This window comes from Mustela lutreola, chromosome 6, assembly GCF_030435805.1.
Source record: "Mustela lutreola isolate mMusLut2 chromosome 6, mMusLut2.pri, whole genome shotgun sequence".
NCBI classification, from domain to species: Eukaryota; Metazoa; Chordata; class Mammalia; order Carnivora; family Mustelidae; genus Mustela; species Mustela lutreola.
In genome coordinates, this window is record NC_081295.1 from 12,741,100 (window position 1) to 12,756,940 (window position 15,841).

Consider the following 15,841-nt stretch of genomic DNA (forward strand, 5'->3'; position numbering starts at 1 on the left):
ACCTCCATGCTGTTTTCCAGAGTGGCTGCACCAGCTTGCATTCCCACCAACAGTGTAGGAGGGTTCCCCTTTCTCCGCATCCTCGCCAGCATCTGTCATTTCCTGACTTGTTGATTTTAGCCATTCTGACTGGTGTGAGGTGATATCTCATTGTGGTTTTGATTTGTATTTCCCTGATGCCGAGTGATATGGAGCACTTTTTCATGTGTCTGTTCGCCATCTGGATGTCTTCTTTGCAGAAATGTCTGTTCATGTCCTCTGCCCATTTCTTGATTGGATTATTTGTTATTTGGGTGTTGAGTTTGCTAAGTTCTTTATAGATTCTGGACACTAGTCCTTTATCTGATATGTCGTTTGCAAATATCTTCTCCCATTCTGTCAGTTGTCTTTTGATTTTGTTAACTGTTTCCTTTGCTGTGCAAAAGCTTTTGATCTTGATGAAATCCCAGTAGTTCATTTTTTCCCTTGCTTCCCTTGCCTTTTGCGTTGTTCCTAGGAAGATGTTGCTGCGGCAGAGGTCGAAGAGGTTGCTGCCCGTGTTCTCCTCAAGGATTTTGATGGATTCCTTTCGTACATTGAGGTCCTTCATCCATTTTGAGTCTATTTTTGTGTGTGGTGTAAGGGAATGGTCCAATTTCATTTTTCTGCATGTGGCTGTCCAATTTTCCCAGCACCATTTATTGAAAAGGCTGTCTTTTTTCCATTGGACATTCTTTCCTGCTTTGTCGAAGATTAGTTGACCATAGATTTGAGGGTCTATTTCTGGGCTCTCTATTCTGTTCCATTGATCTATGTGTCTGTTTTTGTGCCAGTACCATGCTGTCTTGATGATGACAGCTTTGTAATAGAGCTTGAAGTCCGGAATTGTGATGCCACCAACGTTGGCTTTCTTTTTCAATATCCCTTTGGCTATTCGAGGTCTTTTCTGGTTCCATATAAATTTTAGCATTATTTGTTCCATTTCTTTGAAAAAGATGGATGGTACTTTGATAGGAATTGCATTAAATGTGTAGATTGCTTTAGGTAGCATAGACATTTTCACAATATTTATTCTTCCAATCCAGGAGCATGGAACATTTTTACATTTCTTTGTGTCTTCCTCAATTTCTTTCATGAGTACTTTATAGTTTTCTGAGTATAGATTCTGTGTCTCTTTGGTTAGGTTTATTCCTAGGTATCTTATGGTTTTGGATGCAATTGTAAATGGGATTGACTCCTTAATATCTCTTTCTTCTGTCTTGCTGTTGGTGTAGAGAAATGCAACTGATTTCTGTGCATTGATTTTATATCCTGACACTTTACTGAATTCCTGTATAAGTTCTAGCAGTTTTGGAGTGGAGTCTTTTGGGTTTTCCACATATAGTATCATATCATCTGCGAAGAGTGATAATTTGACTTCTTCTTTGCCGATTTGGATGCCTTTAATTTCCTTTTGTTGTCTGATTGCTGAGGCTAGGACCTCTAGTACGATGTTGAATAGCAGTGGTGATAATGGACATCCCTGCCGTGTTCCTGACCTTAGTGGAAAAGCTTTCAGTTTTTCTCCATTGAGAATGATATTTGCGGTGGGTTTTTCATAGATGGCTTTGATGATATTGAGGTATGTGCCCTCTATCCCTACACTTTGAAGAGTTTTGATCAGGAAGGGATGTTGTACTTTGTCAAATGCTTTTTCAGCATCTATTGAGAGTATCATATGGTTCTTGTTCTTTCTTTTATTGATGTGTTGTATCACATTGACTGATTTGCGGATGTTGAACCAACCTTGCAGCCCTGGAATAAATCCCACTTGGTCGTGGTGAATAATCTTTTTAATGTACTGTTGAATCCTATTGGCTAGTATTTTGTTGAGTATTTTCGCATCTGTGTTCATCAAGGATATCGGTCTATAGCTCTCTTTTTTGGTGGGATCCTTGTCTGGTTTTGGGATCAAGGTGATGCTGGCTTCATAAAATGAGTTTGGAAGTTTTCCTTCCATTTCTATTTTTTGGAACAGTTTCAGGAGAATAGGAATTAGTTCTTCTTTAAATGTTTGGTAGAATTCCCCCGGGAAGCCGTCTGGCCCTGGGCTTTTGTTTGTTTGGAGATTTTTAATGACTGTTTCAATCTCCTTACTGGTTATGGGTCTGTTCAGGCTTTCTATTTCTTCCTGGTTCAGTTGTGGTAGTTTATATGTTTCTAGGAATGCATCCATTTCTTCCAGATTGTCAAATTTATTGCCGTAGAGTTGCTCATAGTATGTTCTTATAATAGTTTGTATTTCTTTGGTGTTAGTTGTGATCTCTCCTCTTTCATTCATGATTTTATTTATTTGGGTCCTTTCTCTTTTCTTTTTGATAAGTCGGGCCAGGGGTTTATCAATTTTATTAATTCTTTCAAAGAACCAGCTCCTAGTTTCGTTGATTTGTTCTATTGTTTTTTTGGTTTCTATTTCATTGATTTCTGCTCTGATCTTTATGATTTCTCTTCTCCTGCTGGGCTTAGGGTTTCTTTCTTGTTCTTTCTCCAGCTCCTTTAGGTGTAGGGTTAGGTTGTGTACCTGAGACCTTTCTTGTTTCTTGAGAAAGGCTTGTACCGCTATATATTTTCCTCTCAGGACTGCCTTTGTTGTGTCCCACAGATTTTGAACCGTTGTATTTTCATTATCATTTGTTTCCATGATTTTTTTCAATTCTTCTTTAATTTCCCGGTTGACCCATTCATTCTTTAGAAGGATACTGTTTAGTCTCCATGTATTTGGGTTCTTTCCAAACTTCCTTTTGTGGTTGAGTTCTAGCTTTAGAGCATTGTGGTCTGAAAATATGCAGGGAATGATCCCAATCTTTTGATACCGGTTGAGTCCTGATTTAGGACCGAGGATGTGATCTATTCTGGAGAATGTTCCATGTGCACTAGAGAAGAATGTGTATTCTGTTGCTTTGGGATGAAATGCTCTGAATATATCTGTGATGTCCATCTGGTCCAGTGTGTCGTTTAAGGCCTTTATTTCCTTGCTGATCTTTTGCTTGGATGACCTGTCTATTTCAGTGAGGGGAGTGTTAAAGTCCCCTACTATTATTGTATGATTGTTGATGTGTTTCTTTGATTTTGTTATTAATTGGTTTATATAGTTGGCTGCTCCCACATTGGGGGCATAGATATTTAAAATTGTTAAATCTTCTTGTTGGACAGACCCTTTGAGTATGATATAGTGTCCTTCCTCATCTCTTATTATAGTCTTTGGCTTAAAATCTAATTGATCTGATATAAGGATTGCCACTCCTGCTTTCTTCTGATGTCCATTAGCATGGTAAATTCTTTTCCACCCCCTCACTTTAAATCTGGAGGTGTCTTCGGGCTTAAAATGTGTTTCTTGGAGGCAACATATAGATGGGTTTTGTTTTTTAATCCATTCTGATACCCTGTGTCTTTTGACAGGGGCATTTAGCCCATTCACATTCAGGGTAAGTATTGAGAGATATGAATTTAGTGCCATTGTATTGCCTGTAAGGTGACTGTTACTGTATATGGTCTCTGTTCCTTTCTGATCTACCACTTGTAGGCTCTCTCTTTGCTTAGAGGACCCCTTTCAATATTTCCTGTAGAGCTGGTTTGGTATTTGCAAATTCTTTCAGTTGTTGTTTGTCCTGGAAGCTTTTAATCTCTCCTTCTATTTTCAATGATAGCCTAGCTGGATATAGTATTCTTGGCTGCATGTTTTTCTCGTTTAGTGCTCTGAAAATATCATGCCAGCTCTTTCTGGCCTGCCAGGTCTCTGTGGATAAGTCTGCTGCCAATCTAATATTTTTACCATTGTATGTTACAGACTTCTTTTCCCGGGCTGCTTTCAGGATTTTCTCTTTGTCATTGAGACTTGTAAATTTTACTATTAGGTGACGGGGTGTGGGCCTATTCTTATTGATTTTGAGGGGCGTTCTCTGAACCTCCTGAATTTTGATGCTCGTTCCCTTTGCCATATTGGGGAAATTCTCCCCAATAATTCTCTCCAGTATACCTTCTGCTCCCCTCTCATTTTCTTCTTCTTCTGGAATCCCAATTATTCTAATGTTGTTTCGTCTTATGGTGTCACTTATCTCTCGAATTCTCCCCTCGTGGTCCAGTAGCTGTTTGTCCCTCTTTTGCTCAGCTTCTTTATTCTCTGTCATTTGGTCTTCTATATCACTAATTCTTTCTTCTGCCTCATTTATCCTAGCAGTTAGAGCCTCCATTTTTGATTGCACCTCATTAATAACTTTTTTGATTTCACCTTGGTTAGATTTTAGTTCTTTTATTTCTCCAGAAAGGGCTTTTATATCTCTCGAGAGGGTTTCTCTAATATCTTCCATGCCTTTTTCGAGCCCGGCTAGAACCTTGAGAATTGTCATTCTGAACTCTAGATCTGACATATTACCGATGTCTGTATTGATTAGGTCCCTAGCCTTCGGTACTGCCTCTTGTTCTTTTTTTTGTGTTGAATTTTTATGTCTTGTCATTTTGTCCAGATAAGAGTAAATGAAGGGGCAAGTAAAATACTAAAAGGGTGGCAACAACCCCAGGAAAATATGCTTTAACCAAATTAGAAGAGATCCAAAATCGTGAGTGGGGAGAAAGGGGATAAAAAGAGGTTCAAAAAGGAAGAAAGAAAAAAAAAAAAAAAGGAAAAGAAAAAAAAAAAAAGAAAAGAAAAGAATTTTTAAAAAAAGAAAACACCTTTCAGAAAGTGGTTGTTTTTCTGTTTCCAGAATTGCTGTTCTTCTTCTCTTCGATCTGCCGATGGATTTTCAGGTGTTTGCAATCTTTAGATAAGCTATCTAGCTGATCTCCGGCTAGCTGAAGCAATCTCAGCTTGCTACTTCTCCGCCATCTTGACTCCTCCCTCGCCTTCTTTTTTTTTTAATAATTTTTCCTTTTTCATATTTTTTAAAGATTTTATTTATTTATTTGACAAAAATCACAAGTAGGCAGAGAGGCAGGCAGAGAGAGAGGGAGAAGCAGGCTCCCTGCCGAGCAAGGAGCCCGATGTGGGGCTCGATGCGGGGCTCGAACCCAGAACCCTGGGATCATGACCTGAGCCACCCAGGCGTCCCTTTAAGTAGCCTTCTTGAAAGCAATTTGGGCATATCCAAAAAGTTAAAGAAGCATCAGCTATATTCATATTCTAATTCATTGAGTACACATTTGTTCCTTTTTTTCTTTCTTAATTTTTGATGTTTCTTAAAAATTATTTATTTATTTATTTATTTATATTTTTTATTTTTATGTTCAGTTAGCCATAATATAGTACATTAATAGTTTTTGATGTAGTGTTCAACGATTCATTAGTTGTGTATAACACCCAGCGCTCATCACCACAGGTGCCCTCCTTAATACCCATCTCCTGGTTACCCCATTCACCGCTACACCCTTCAATTCTTTAACCCTCAGTTTGTTTCCCAAGAGTCAAGAGTCCCTCATGGTCTGTCTCCTCTAATTTCTTCCCATTCAGTTTTCCCTCCCTTCCCCTGTGGTCCTCCATGCTATTCCTTATGTTCCATACATGAGTGAACACAAATGATAAATGTCTTTGTCCGCTTGACTTATTTTACTTAGCATAATCCCCTCCAGTTCCATGAAGGTTGATGCAAATGGTAGGCATTCATCCTTTCTGATGGCTAATACTCCATTGTATACACCAACCACACCTTCTTTATCCATTCATCTACTGAAGGACATCTCGGCTCCTTCCATAGTTTGGCTATTGTGGACATTACATTGCTGTTATGAACTATTTTTAAAAAAATTTAAGGAGTTATTTGTTTATTTGGGAAAGAAAGGGAGCAGGGGGAAGGTCGACGTGAGCTGAAATTGAGAGTCAGACACTTGACCCACTGAACCACCCATACACCCCTTGATATTATTTTTAAAGTAATAAAACGTAAATACAGTGTGTTTTCCTATTGATGCCTTCTTTTTACTATTTCTGTGTCATTCACCCCAGTTTACATTGAGATGTTTACCGTTCCTAGGCAACTGCAATTTTAGTACTTATAAGAAATATTTAACAATACTACAAACAATAGTTAATTTTCAACACAGTGTTTCTGAGGTTTTTTTTCCCATACAGCTCTGGTTCTGATAGAGCACAGCAGTAAATGAGAGTGACACTGTCTATCCACTCACATACCCACACACGTTCAACTTCCTACAGTTGTGCTCTACCACCACCGTGTTGCAATTAACTGCTGTCTGTGACTTCCGTTGTGCCTCCAGGCTTGTGTTTCTTTGGGCTTCAGTATATATCTGAGAGTGGATCTTTCTCTTTTATATCAGCAGCATTTGATGGTTTGAACTCACCTTTCTTTTTTTTTTTTTTTTCGCTTATTTATTTATTTGACAGAGAGAGAGATCACAAGTAGGCAGAGAGTAGGCAGAGAGAGAGGGGAAACGGCTCCCTGCTGTGAACTCACCTTTCTTTTGGAACTCTTCCTCACTCCTGTAATCTCCCCTATCTGATTTTCTTTATCTTTTCATTGGCTCTTTTGCTCAGTGTAACAGATTGGGCCTCTTTCAGATTCTGACTTCAATTCCTTGTCCTTCTACACACATGAGTGATCTCATCCCAGCTCAAGGTTTCTACTCTCTATGCATGGATGATTCCCAATTTTATATCTTTATTCCAGATTGTCTCCAAATCCCAGACCCGTAAGTACAATACATACAGAGCATTTCCACTTGGATGCCTCAGGTGCACATCACATTCGATGTTTACTATTTAAAACTATGCAGTCTATATTGCTGTCATTTATTCAATTATTTTAACTAGAAACTCCAGGATTTCCCCTGGCATTCCACTCTCCCTCACTTTCTGCATTCTCACTTTTCCTCTTCTGCAACTTCCCCTTCCAAGCCCTGCTCACTTCTCTGGCTCCTCTCTCTGGCTCCTTCTCCCCTCTTTCCTTCCCCCCTTCTTCTCCTCTTCTTCCTAGTCACCCTGCTTTCATTCCTTTCCGTCATACTCTAGTCCTTGCTTTCCTGTCCTACTCCTTTATATAACATCAACATCAAACACAGAAATATCGTAAGAGGCTACCACATTGAGAGTTTTATTCTTGAAATAAATATCTTCATGTTACCATTTACTTTTCTGACTTTGTGCAAAATCCTGAATCCAATTTCTTCAATTTTCTTCTTCTTTAAGATGGGGATAAGAATAGCACTTAAACCACAATAATTGTGAAGATTCAATCCTGGTATTCGCAAAAAGATTCAGGGCAGTGCAGGCATATAGCAAACATTATATATCTTCCAGCTGTCATTGTTTTCTACTACTGCCTATTATTATTAGAATGTCTATTATCTGTCTCCATTTTTCACTAGAGATTTTCATGTCACATGAATTATTAAGTAATATTTAAGGTGTTTAGTCTTCTGAAAAAAAAGAAATGAGATTTTCATGTATTTTCTCAGGTAAAATTTTAATAATTGAAAGCTTTAAAATTCCCTTTATAAAGTTGAGTTTAATTTTCCAGGAAGGAGAAAAAGTCTTTTTGGGAAAAAGCCATTTGTGGAGAAACATTCCTAACAGCTCTGTCAGCTGGAATTGACTTGACTATAAAACATTTAGAAATTTTGTGGCGTGGTTAAAGTATTGGTAGTTTGAAATTGACAATGACGTGAGGCTTCACACCATGGAGACTGGTAAATGCTAGAAATCAGGGCCCATTAACTAGCATATCACTGTACAGTTTTGCTAAAGACCAGGATCATTATGAAGTTTCATAGAATGAGAAACCATCTTTCTTTGGGTTTTAGTATATCATGGGAGCAAATTGTACCTGCAAGATTTACCAATTACTATATAGATCAGAAGTCACTGTACTAATTACCTGTAACTTGGGTGTTACCATCATCATTCAACATCAAAGGAGTTCCCTTTTTATATTTTGTACTTGCTCCTTTGCATGTTTATCTGTGTTTTTAAATGATTAGTAAACAAATGAATTTTTGTAACCATTTTATAAAAGTATTTTCCAGTAGAAAAGAAATATATATATATATATATATTCATTTATTTTTAAAGATTTTATTTACTTATTTGACAGAAAGAAATCACAAGTAGGCAGAGAGGACGGCAGAGAGAGAGGGGGAAGCAGGCTCCCTGCTGAGGAGAGAGCCCGATGTGGGGCTCGATCCCAGGACCCTAAAATCATAACCCGAGCTGAAGGCAGAGGCTTAATCCACTGAACCACCCAGGCGCCCCAGAAGTAAATATTTAAAAGAAAAAATTCCCCCATATTTTAGAACCAAGTTAGTTCAAATTCAGAATTTAGAGTAATTCTTCACTTTTACCCACAGCATCCCAATGGGAAGATTTTATTAGGCTCTGGATACTTGTTATTATAATGAATTATAATTCCTCTTTTGAAAAACTATCTCATTGCTCAACTGGCTGCTTGGCTTTTTTTCACTTACCTAGTGAAAAAAAAACCACACCATAAGATCTTTTTGAAACTGACTAGTTCGTGGGTTCCACTTCCTGTTGTGAGGAGTAAGATGTATCTTAAACTCACTGAAGTTCTCAAGATTGTTTTCATTCTCTCATGTAAACCAAGGTAGGTTTCAAATTCATATACACCAAGTGAAACTGAAACTAATGAAGATTTGTTATTTCTAAAATATATATACTTTGTTTCTGGTTGGGGGAAACAGTTTGAACAGTTAATGTAGATTTTATAATAATTTGTCTTAGGGGAAGTATGGTCAGAGGAGGGTATACTCAATGACTAAACTCCTTTACCCTCCTTAAAAAAGTCTGAATAAAACCCTTTTTTGGTGTTAGATGCTCACCATCCTTCTGCCTGGAGCGCCCACTTTCACTCAGCCTAGGCACAAGAATCTAGCTAACACTGAGGGCTTGTCTTGGCAAAATTGGGACAAAACCTACAGTTTCATTTGGGCTTTTTCTGGAGCCAGCCCTAAGTTTGGATGCAAGATCTGGAGTGCTCCCAATCCCACTGGAGCTCAGAAGGGGCCGATGGAGGAAATCCACTGGTTCTCGGTGAGGCAAGATGGTCTGAGCACTGCCTCCCTTCACAGGTTCTACAATTCTCCTCTTGACACTTTCCTTTCTTTTGTTCTTCTGAGAGTTGCTATTTTTATGGACTAGTGTGATTCACCTTGTTCTTCTGGGGCCAGAACCATTTGGGAATGCTTCTGTTCCCACATCTAAATTTATTTACTCTCTTCTTTGCCTTTAGTCCTGGCTCTCATCTAAGTTTTTTTTTTTGTTTTTGCTTTTGTTTTTTTTTAAAGATTTTATTGATTTATTTGACAGACAGAGATCTCAAGTAGGCAGAGAGGCAGGGAGAGAGAGAGGAGGAAGCAGGCTCCCTGCCGAGCAGAGAGCCAGATGCAGGGCTCAATCCCAGGACCCTGAGATCATGACCTGAGCCGAAGGCAGAGGCTTTAACCCACTGAGCCACCCAGGCACCCCTCTCACCTAAGTTTTAACTGTCCAAATGATATATGTATTTGAGATAAAATTTTTGAATGGTACTAACTGATTTCCCTGATCTCAGATAATTGCATAGTAAAAAGACCCCAGGAGACCACTTGAGGGAATAGTGGGAATTTTAGACCAAGATGCTGGTCAGGGTGGGAGAGATTCAGGGAAGTGGAGCTGAGACTAGGACCTTGGTGTCATCCTATGCTTAAATTGTAGTCACGTGTCATGACTAATAAATCTATTCTTGCCTAAAAATTAGGGCAGTTACTGCCTTTGTTATGTCTTGTGTCTTGCAAGGATGGATTACTGATGACTTCAGGGATAAAATTTTATTCTAACATTTGTAAAATAAAAAGTCAGTATGAGATTTCCCAGGAAATATAATTTAAGCACATTAACTTCATCAACATTGCTGAAGGAAATACAAGTCCTACTTATCCGAAAAATGCTGAAACTTTTGTTTATTAGTATGAAGTATTTGTTTATGTCTGTAATAATACAGTGTTTTTTAGTTTTTGGAGCATTTTCCTATACAATCTTGTTGAATATCTATGACGCCCATAGGATTAGAATTATTAGAAATATCTTGCTTTTGCAGATGAGGAAGTGGGTTCTTAGCAGTAAATCAACGTTTCCCTGCATAATAACAGCTACTAATTATGACAGTAAGGAGATGATTTCAGGCCTCTGGATTTACAAATCGCATCTTTTTACCCCTATATCATATTCCCTCTTCACACTTACAGAACAATCTACAATAGCTGGTAGACTGATAATTAACTATGTAGAATATAGTAGCCAAGTGCCTCTGCAGTAACATTAGAAAATGTTGTATTGTGATTACATGCCAACTATGAGAGCAGCTCTGCAATTATGCACAGTGTTTTCAAATTCTCTACTTGTAAACATATAAAATTAAGTCTTTTAAATCGGAGTAAATTCAGCTTTGATATTGTGGAGAAAAAGTGAAACTTCTTTAATCTAAAATGTCTCTGTGCACACACATACACGAGGTCATTTGAAAGCATTTTATTTTGTTGTTATCTCTTTTTGCTGATAGTCTGATCTGACACAAATTGTTTAAAGTGTATTGTGAAAGATGTGTACTTCAGATATGTTATCTTATGTCTGATTTGAATATTTGAAAGGCTAGCATAACATAGAAGTTGAAATTAATTTATTTTCTCTAAGACATGTGAGAAATAGCCAGAGATGCTTAAAGACAGAATGAGTAATTTAAACCTGGCTGTAGATAAGAATTTCCTGATAAGTAGAGTTGAGAGTTGCTTAGATGTCACCAAAAGAGGTTGTGGAATTTCTTTTTCTGGGATATTTAATTCATGGGGTTTATGCATTATCTTATGTGGGGGTAGGGCCATGGATTTAATAATTTTTTTGATTTAATAATCTGATGTGAACCTGTAATATTGTGAGATCACAGTTATCTTCCCAGTTTATTGAAATAGTGGGTGTTATTTAGAAATTGCAGGAGAAGAAGCAGGATCTGGTTTTCTCCTTTTTCTTCTTCTTCTTCTACACACACACACACACACACACTCAAAGGGAAAATATTTCACTATTTTTAAGAACTCCGGTGCACATCATCCTGTCCTAACTGAAGTGATAGCTCGAAAGCTGCTTGTGGTGGAAACAGGAAACATTAGTGATAGATGCCGAGTTACGGGTCTTTGTATCTTTCTTCAGGTTCAGCTCAACGTCTACCGATTCTAATTAGCACATTTTGTGCCTCAGCGAGTAGCTCCCCTTTAGTTCTGCTTGGGAGTTTTTTTTAGCTTCCATCCTGCTCATAAACACTGCCACCCCCTCCCTCCTTCTCTCTTTACAAATGTTACAACACAATCAGAAATTTCCTCTTTTCTTTCCTTCCTGCATTATCAGCAGGTTCCTTTGCGTCAGAAGCAGAGAAAGAAAACTCAAGGTAATTAGATCTCTTTTGTTTCTTTATCCCCTTCTTGTGTGCGTGAGGGTGGGTTTTCTGTCCGATGCCTTCTTTGGGGTCAGATTTTTGGCTATCTTAATGCTAATATCAGAAGGTGGATGACAGATTAAATTTTTGGTTATTTTTGGATCGATTTTAAGAAATGACGGCATGCTGTTCATTTGGATTAATCCCTCGTGGTATGTCAATAAAGCTTAGAAAAGCTGGCACTGAGTCGGGAAGTGGCTGTGTTTAGGTGGGCATTAACCCTTCTCCATCTATTGCATAATGACTGCTATTATTTTGAAAGGAGCTGTGTTAGGGCAATGATGTGCCTGCCAGCCTCACGATTTTAATTTTTTCAACTTATTCTTGTTGAATAATATTCTTAGACTAACACTTGCATTCTAGTCTCACTGTTTCTTTGGTCCTATCTTGTACCTTCTAAGCACCAAACGAATGATTAAAAATAAAATAAAGAAATCAGTCTTTTTTTTTTTTTTTTTTGCATTTACTTTGCCTGTGTCTTGGTAAAAAACCCAATTCCCAACAGGTAAATAATTAACAGTTACCGTTCGCTCTGTCACATAAACCAGGATAATATGCTACCTACCTCTTCATATAATTGTTGCAGGGTTCTTCACGATGAGTCGGAGGAGGATATCCTGTAAAGACCTGGGACATGCTGACTGCCAAGGGTGGCTGTATAAGAAAAAGGAAAAAGGAACTTTCCTGAGCAACAAATGGAAAAAGTTCTGGGTAGTGCTGAAGGGAACATCGCTATACTGGTACAGCAATCAAATGGTGAGTCTACTGTCTTTCTCTCCTTTTCAGCTGCCTTGACAAAGGTGGATTAAAGACCACTGAGGAGCAGGTGATCCCTATGGGGAAATACATTTTTTATTTCTGGGATTTGGAGCAGACCTAACAAACAAATAAGTTCTAGAAACCGTTCCTGATTCAAGAGATATGTAGGTTATTCTACTGTATTTTATGCAAGAGAAAAATCATCCTGCTTGACTCATCTTTTGTTGGAGAGGGATGTCCAAATTTATATCCTTCCTGAAGGAGGTTTTCAGTGTCTATTAATGTTACTATTCCATGACAAAATTGTACTCATTTCAGGATTTACATGGGCAGCACTTTATATGCAAACTTTGTGTTATTCAGATTTCTGTGAAAAAGGGCATGAGCTTTAAGACATATTAAGGGTGTAAATTGATTCAGTCCATAGAATGTATTTTCATTTCTCCTTCTTTACTATGTTTTCTTCTGGCCTTCTTTACTGAGTGAGTTGGTTTTAGACTCACTAACCTGCCCTGTGTTACTGACTGTTGGCTCTTGTTCCTTGGCACGCTAAGTGATGGCATTAAAGAGGGATGATCAGACAACACTTGAAGAAAGTTGCCCAATTTATCTTTAATTAGCAGTACCCTTCTGTGGTCTGCTTCACAGGCTAGTTCTCTGTTGGGAAGGACTGGAAATAAAATTACTGTTAGAAGGTTTGCTGATCTTTCCTGGCTGGAAACATTTTAAGGACAATGATGTTGTTGAATATGGAACGAATAGGGACTTTTCATATAGGAATTTTCTCCACTAACCTCCATTAGGCAATTGCCGATCTCAGGAGAGCTAGAGTTTCTTTTGGGGTCTAGTGAAAATCAGCAATGGATGTCCTTTCATCAGTTAAGGGGAATTTACTTAGTGACTGCCCATAAGCCAGAACATTTTTTTTTTTTTTTTTATGACGCCATACATCTAAAATGGCTTGTGGATGCCCATCTCTCAAGCAACAGAGCTTTAGATCATGTAACATCATGAACATAATATAAGTTCTGGGTATAGTTTGTGGGTAAGATTTTTAGTAGACAAATTTACATTCATTGACCATTAATAAGAAATTTATGTTACCCGTGTGCTCCTAGGCACCTGTCCTGTAAAGGTTTGGTAAAACTGAACCCAAATCCAACTCCAGTGCTCTGGAATAAGCATTCTCCCTCCCACTCCCACACTTATCTCTCTACAACCCCTTTCCAGCCCTGTTCTTAAGCTTATTGCTTTGGTTTCATCCTGTGAAAAACATGGTGTTTTGAGTTCATAAAAATGTATTTTTTTCGAGGCTCCTTTGAGCTTTAACAACTTTATTGAAGATTTGGGAGGGCTGTAAGAAAGGACCCCCTTGCAGGGTATGGGATGTCTTACTATGCCCCTTCTCTCCCTTCATTTCTTCTGGATGCATCCATCATCTCTTGTCTAATGTGGAGTAGTTTTATCCAGTCTAAGGCATTAAAGAGGGATGATCAGACAATGCTTGAAAAAAGTTGCCTAATTTATCTTTAATTAACAGTACCCTTCTGTGGTCTGCTTCACAGGCTAGTTTTCTGTTGGGAAGGACTGGAAAGAAATAAAGTTATTGTGGGGCCGGGATCTCACTTTCTATCCTCAGGAATTGTTCCTAAAGGAACATAGCTTATTTCTTCAGAGGAATTAAGGTCAATATAAATTTCTTCCTCTTGTTTCGTATTATTTTGGACTTTCACTTTTGGGTAGTTGTGGTAAGTGATAATCTGAATCTTTTATAGAACAGGAGGACTTACTGATACACCTTCTAATACCCTCTGGGAATTTCTAGAGGCTGTTGGAAGGATTAGGTATTGATGGGGCATGGCACATCCATGGTAAGTAACAAACTCAGATATAAGTGTGTCATTAATTTTCTCAAATTATTCAACAAATATGTTCTGAGTGCTGTCTGTCTTCATAGAATTTAAAGGAAGACCCCTTTGATTCACATGGGTACAGATTTGGCCAATGCGGCTTCATTGTCTCATTTGTCTAAAGCTCTCTTCCAGGAGGAACTTAGAGGACAGTTACCTATTTGGGATGTTAGGAAACTCCTGCTTTCAGAGGGAACAGAAGTGTGGGCTGAGTGTGGAAGTGTGGAAAAGAGGAAAAGGAAAGAATACCAGACACACTTAAGCACCCAGTTCTCACTTGCCTTCACTCAAATCTATAAAGCAATATTTGGGTAACAAATCATAGATTTAAATAGACTTAGATTAGCAACATTGAAGAGAGAATGAGTTTACTGTTATCTGGACTCGGAATTATCCTAATAAACTAGTGGTATTTAACAGAAGGACATTCCAACTCCTTAATTCTATGACTCTGTTATAGAAGAATTCTCTTTCTTTACACACACACGTACACACACACCCACAAGAGTGGGTGTGCATGCATACCCTGACATCTTAATTATATGTTTGTTATGGGGAAAAAAAGGCTACTCAATGAACACTTAATTAACAGTCATATTCCTGGTATCTGTGTGAATGTCAACTGTGAAATGAGAGCCAAACACATATCCTCAAGCTAAGAACATTTATTTACTTTCTGCCACCCAAGGAATTCAGATTCAACAAAGTAGCTCCCAAGTCACCTACACCTAATGAGCAAACTTCTCATTATTCTTCCTTCCCTATTCCTTATTCTTTCTTCCATGGCCTAATGCTGAGAGGTAATGGAGCCAATAGCCTCCCAGCAAGAACCACCTTTTATTGAATGCCTACCCTTATACCAAGGGATATTCTAGGTACCTTTCACACATGCTCTTTCTTCTCAGAAACACCCTCCGAGGTAGTAATGGTCGCCAAGTTGGGAAGGCTGAGATGCAGGAAGATTGTGTGCATAGCTCCCAAGAGACACAGGTAGTAAGGGGGGAAAACAGACCCCCTTGGGCTCCTTTTACTCCACAGCCAGGCTTGTTGCCATTGGCCAGCCTGACCCCATGCAGACATTGGGATAAAAGACCCAGTAAGGTTCTGGGAGCAGCTCTAGAGGTGGAAGCTAGGGCAATTCTCAGATGAAAGTATCGCGATTTCGTGGGACCCCTGTGCTTGTCTCTATTGGTCTGGGACACCTACCTGAGGAGAGGCGCCATCCTCCTCATCCTGGGCGCCTCTCTGTTGTACTGCTCCCCAGTGAGGGATGCCTGGAGTACCTTCTTCTTCATGACGCTTTGCTGCCTCAGACAGCCCCACCCGGATTTCCTTGAGAAAGGTCAAGTCCAGACACTCCTCTGCCATTTTCACACCCTGTATTACATGCTCAGAAAGTGCTATAGCACGCAAGAGTGCGTGGCAGGTCTTACAAAACCATATTTAAGTTGTGCAGCCATAAAAATTCAGACTGTTCACAGTCCTGCATTTGCATTGCACAATTGTTTTCGCTTTCCCCTAGGATAAAGTATAACTTTCTTCCCTCACTTAGGAGAGTCTCCTGTACTGTATCTTTCTTGTTTTGACCCTGCCCCTTCACCACCTAACCTTCAGCTACAGAATTTAAAAAAAAAAAAAAAAATCCCTTGTTAGCATCACATAGGCTGACATTCTCTTTAAGCCTCTGTGCACACGCTGTTGCTCTGCTCTGAAAATTGTCTA

At 38.7% G+C, this 15,841-nt stretch overlaps 1 protein-coding gene across 11 annotated transcripts in view; it reads left to right on the plus strand.

Moving 5' to 3' along the window:
• Positions 1-15,841, plus strand: part of IPCEF1 (interaction protein for cytohesin exchange factors 1) — a 205,630-nt gene that overhangs the window by 117,596 nt on the left and 72,193 nt on the right. For 3 of the 11 annotated variants that reach the window (XM_059176708.1, XM_059176706.1, XM_059176707.1), the window contains 2 exons: positions 11,363-11,402; positions 12,037-12,206. In XM_059176708.1, the coding sequence (XP_059032691.1) occupies positions 11,363-11,402; positions 12,037-12,206 (210 nt within the window). Of the gene's footprint in view, positions 1-8,962; positions 9,017-11,362; positions 11,403-11,447; positions 11,659-12,036; positions 12,207-15,841 lie in introns of those variants that run through there. The other 8 variants (XM_059176710.1, XM_059176709.1, XM_059176712.1 and 5 more) reach the window with 6 other exon arrangements.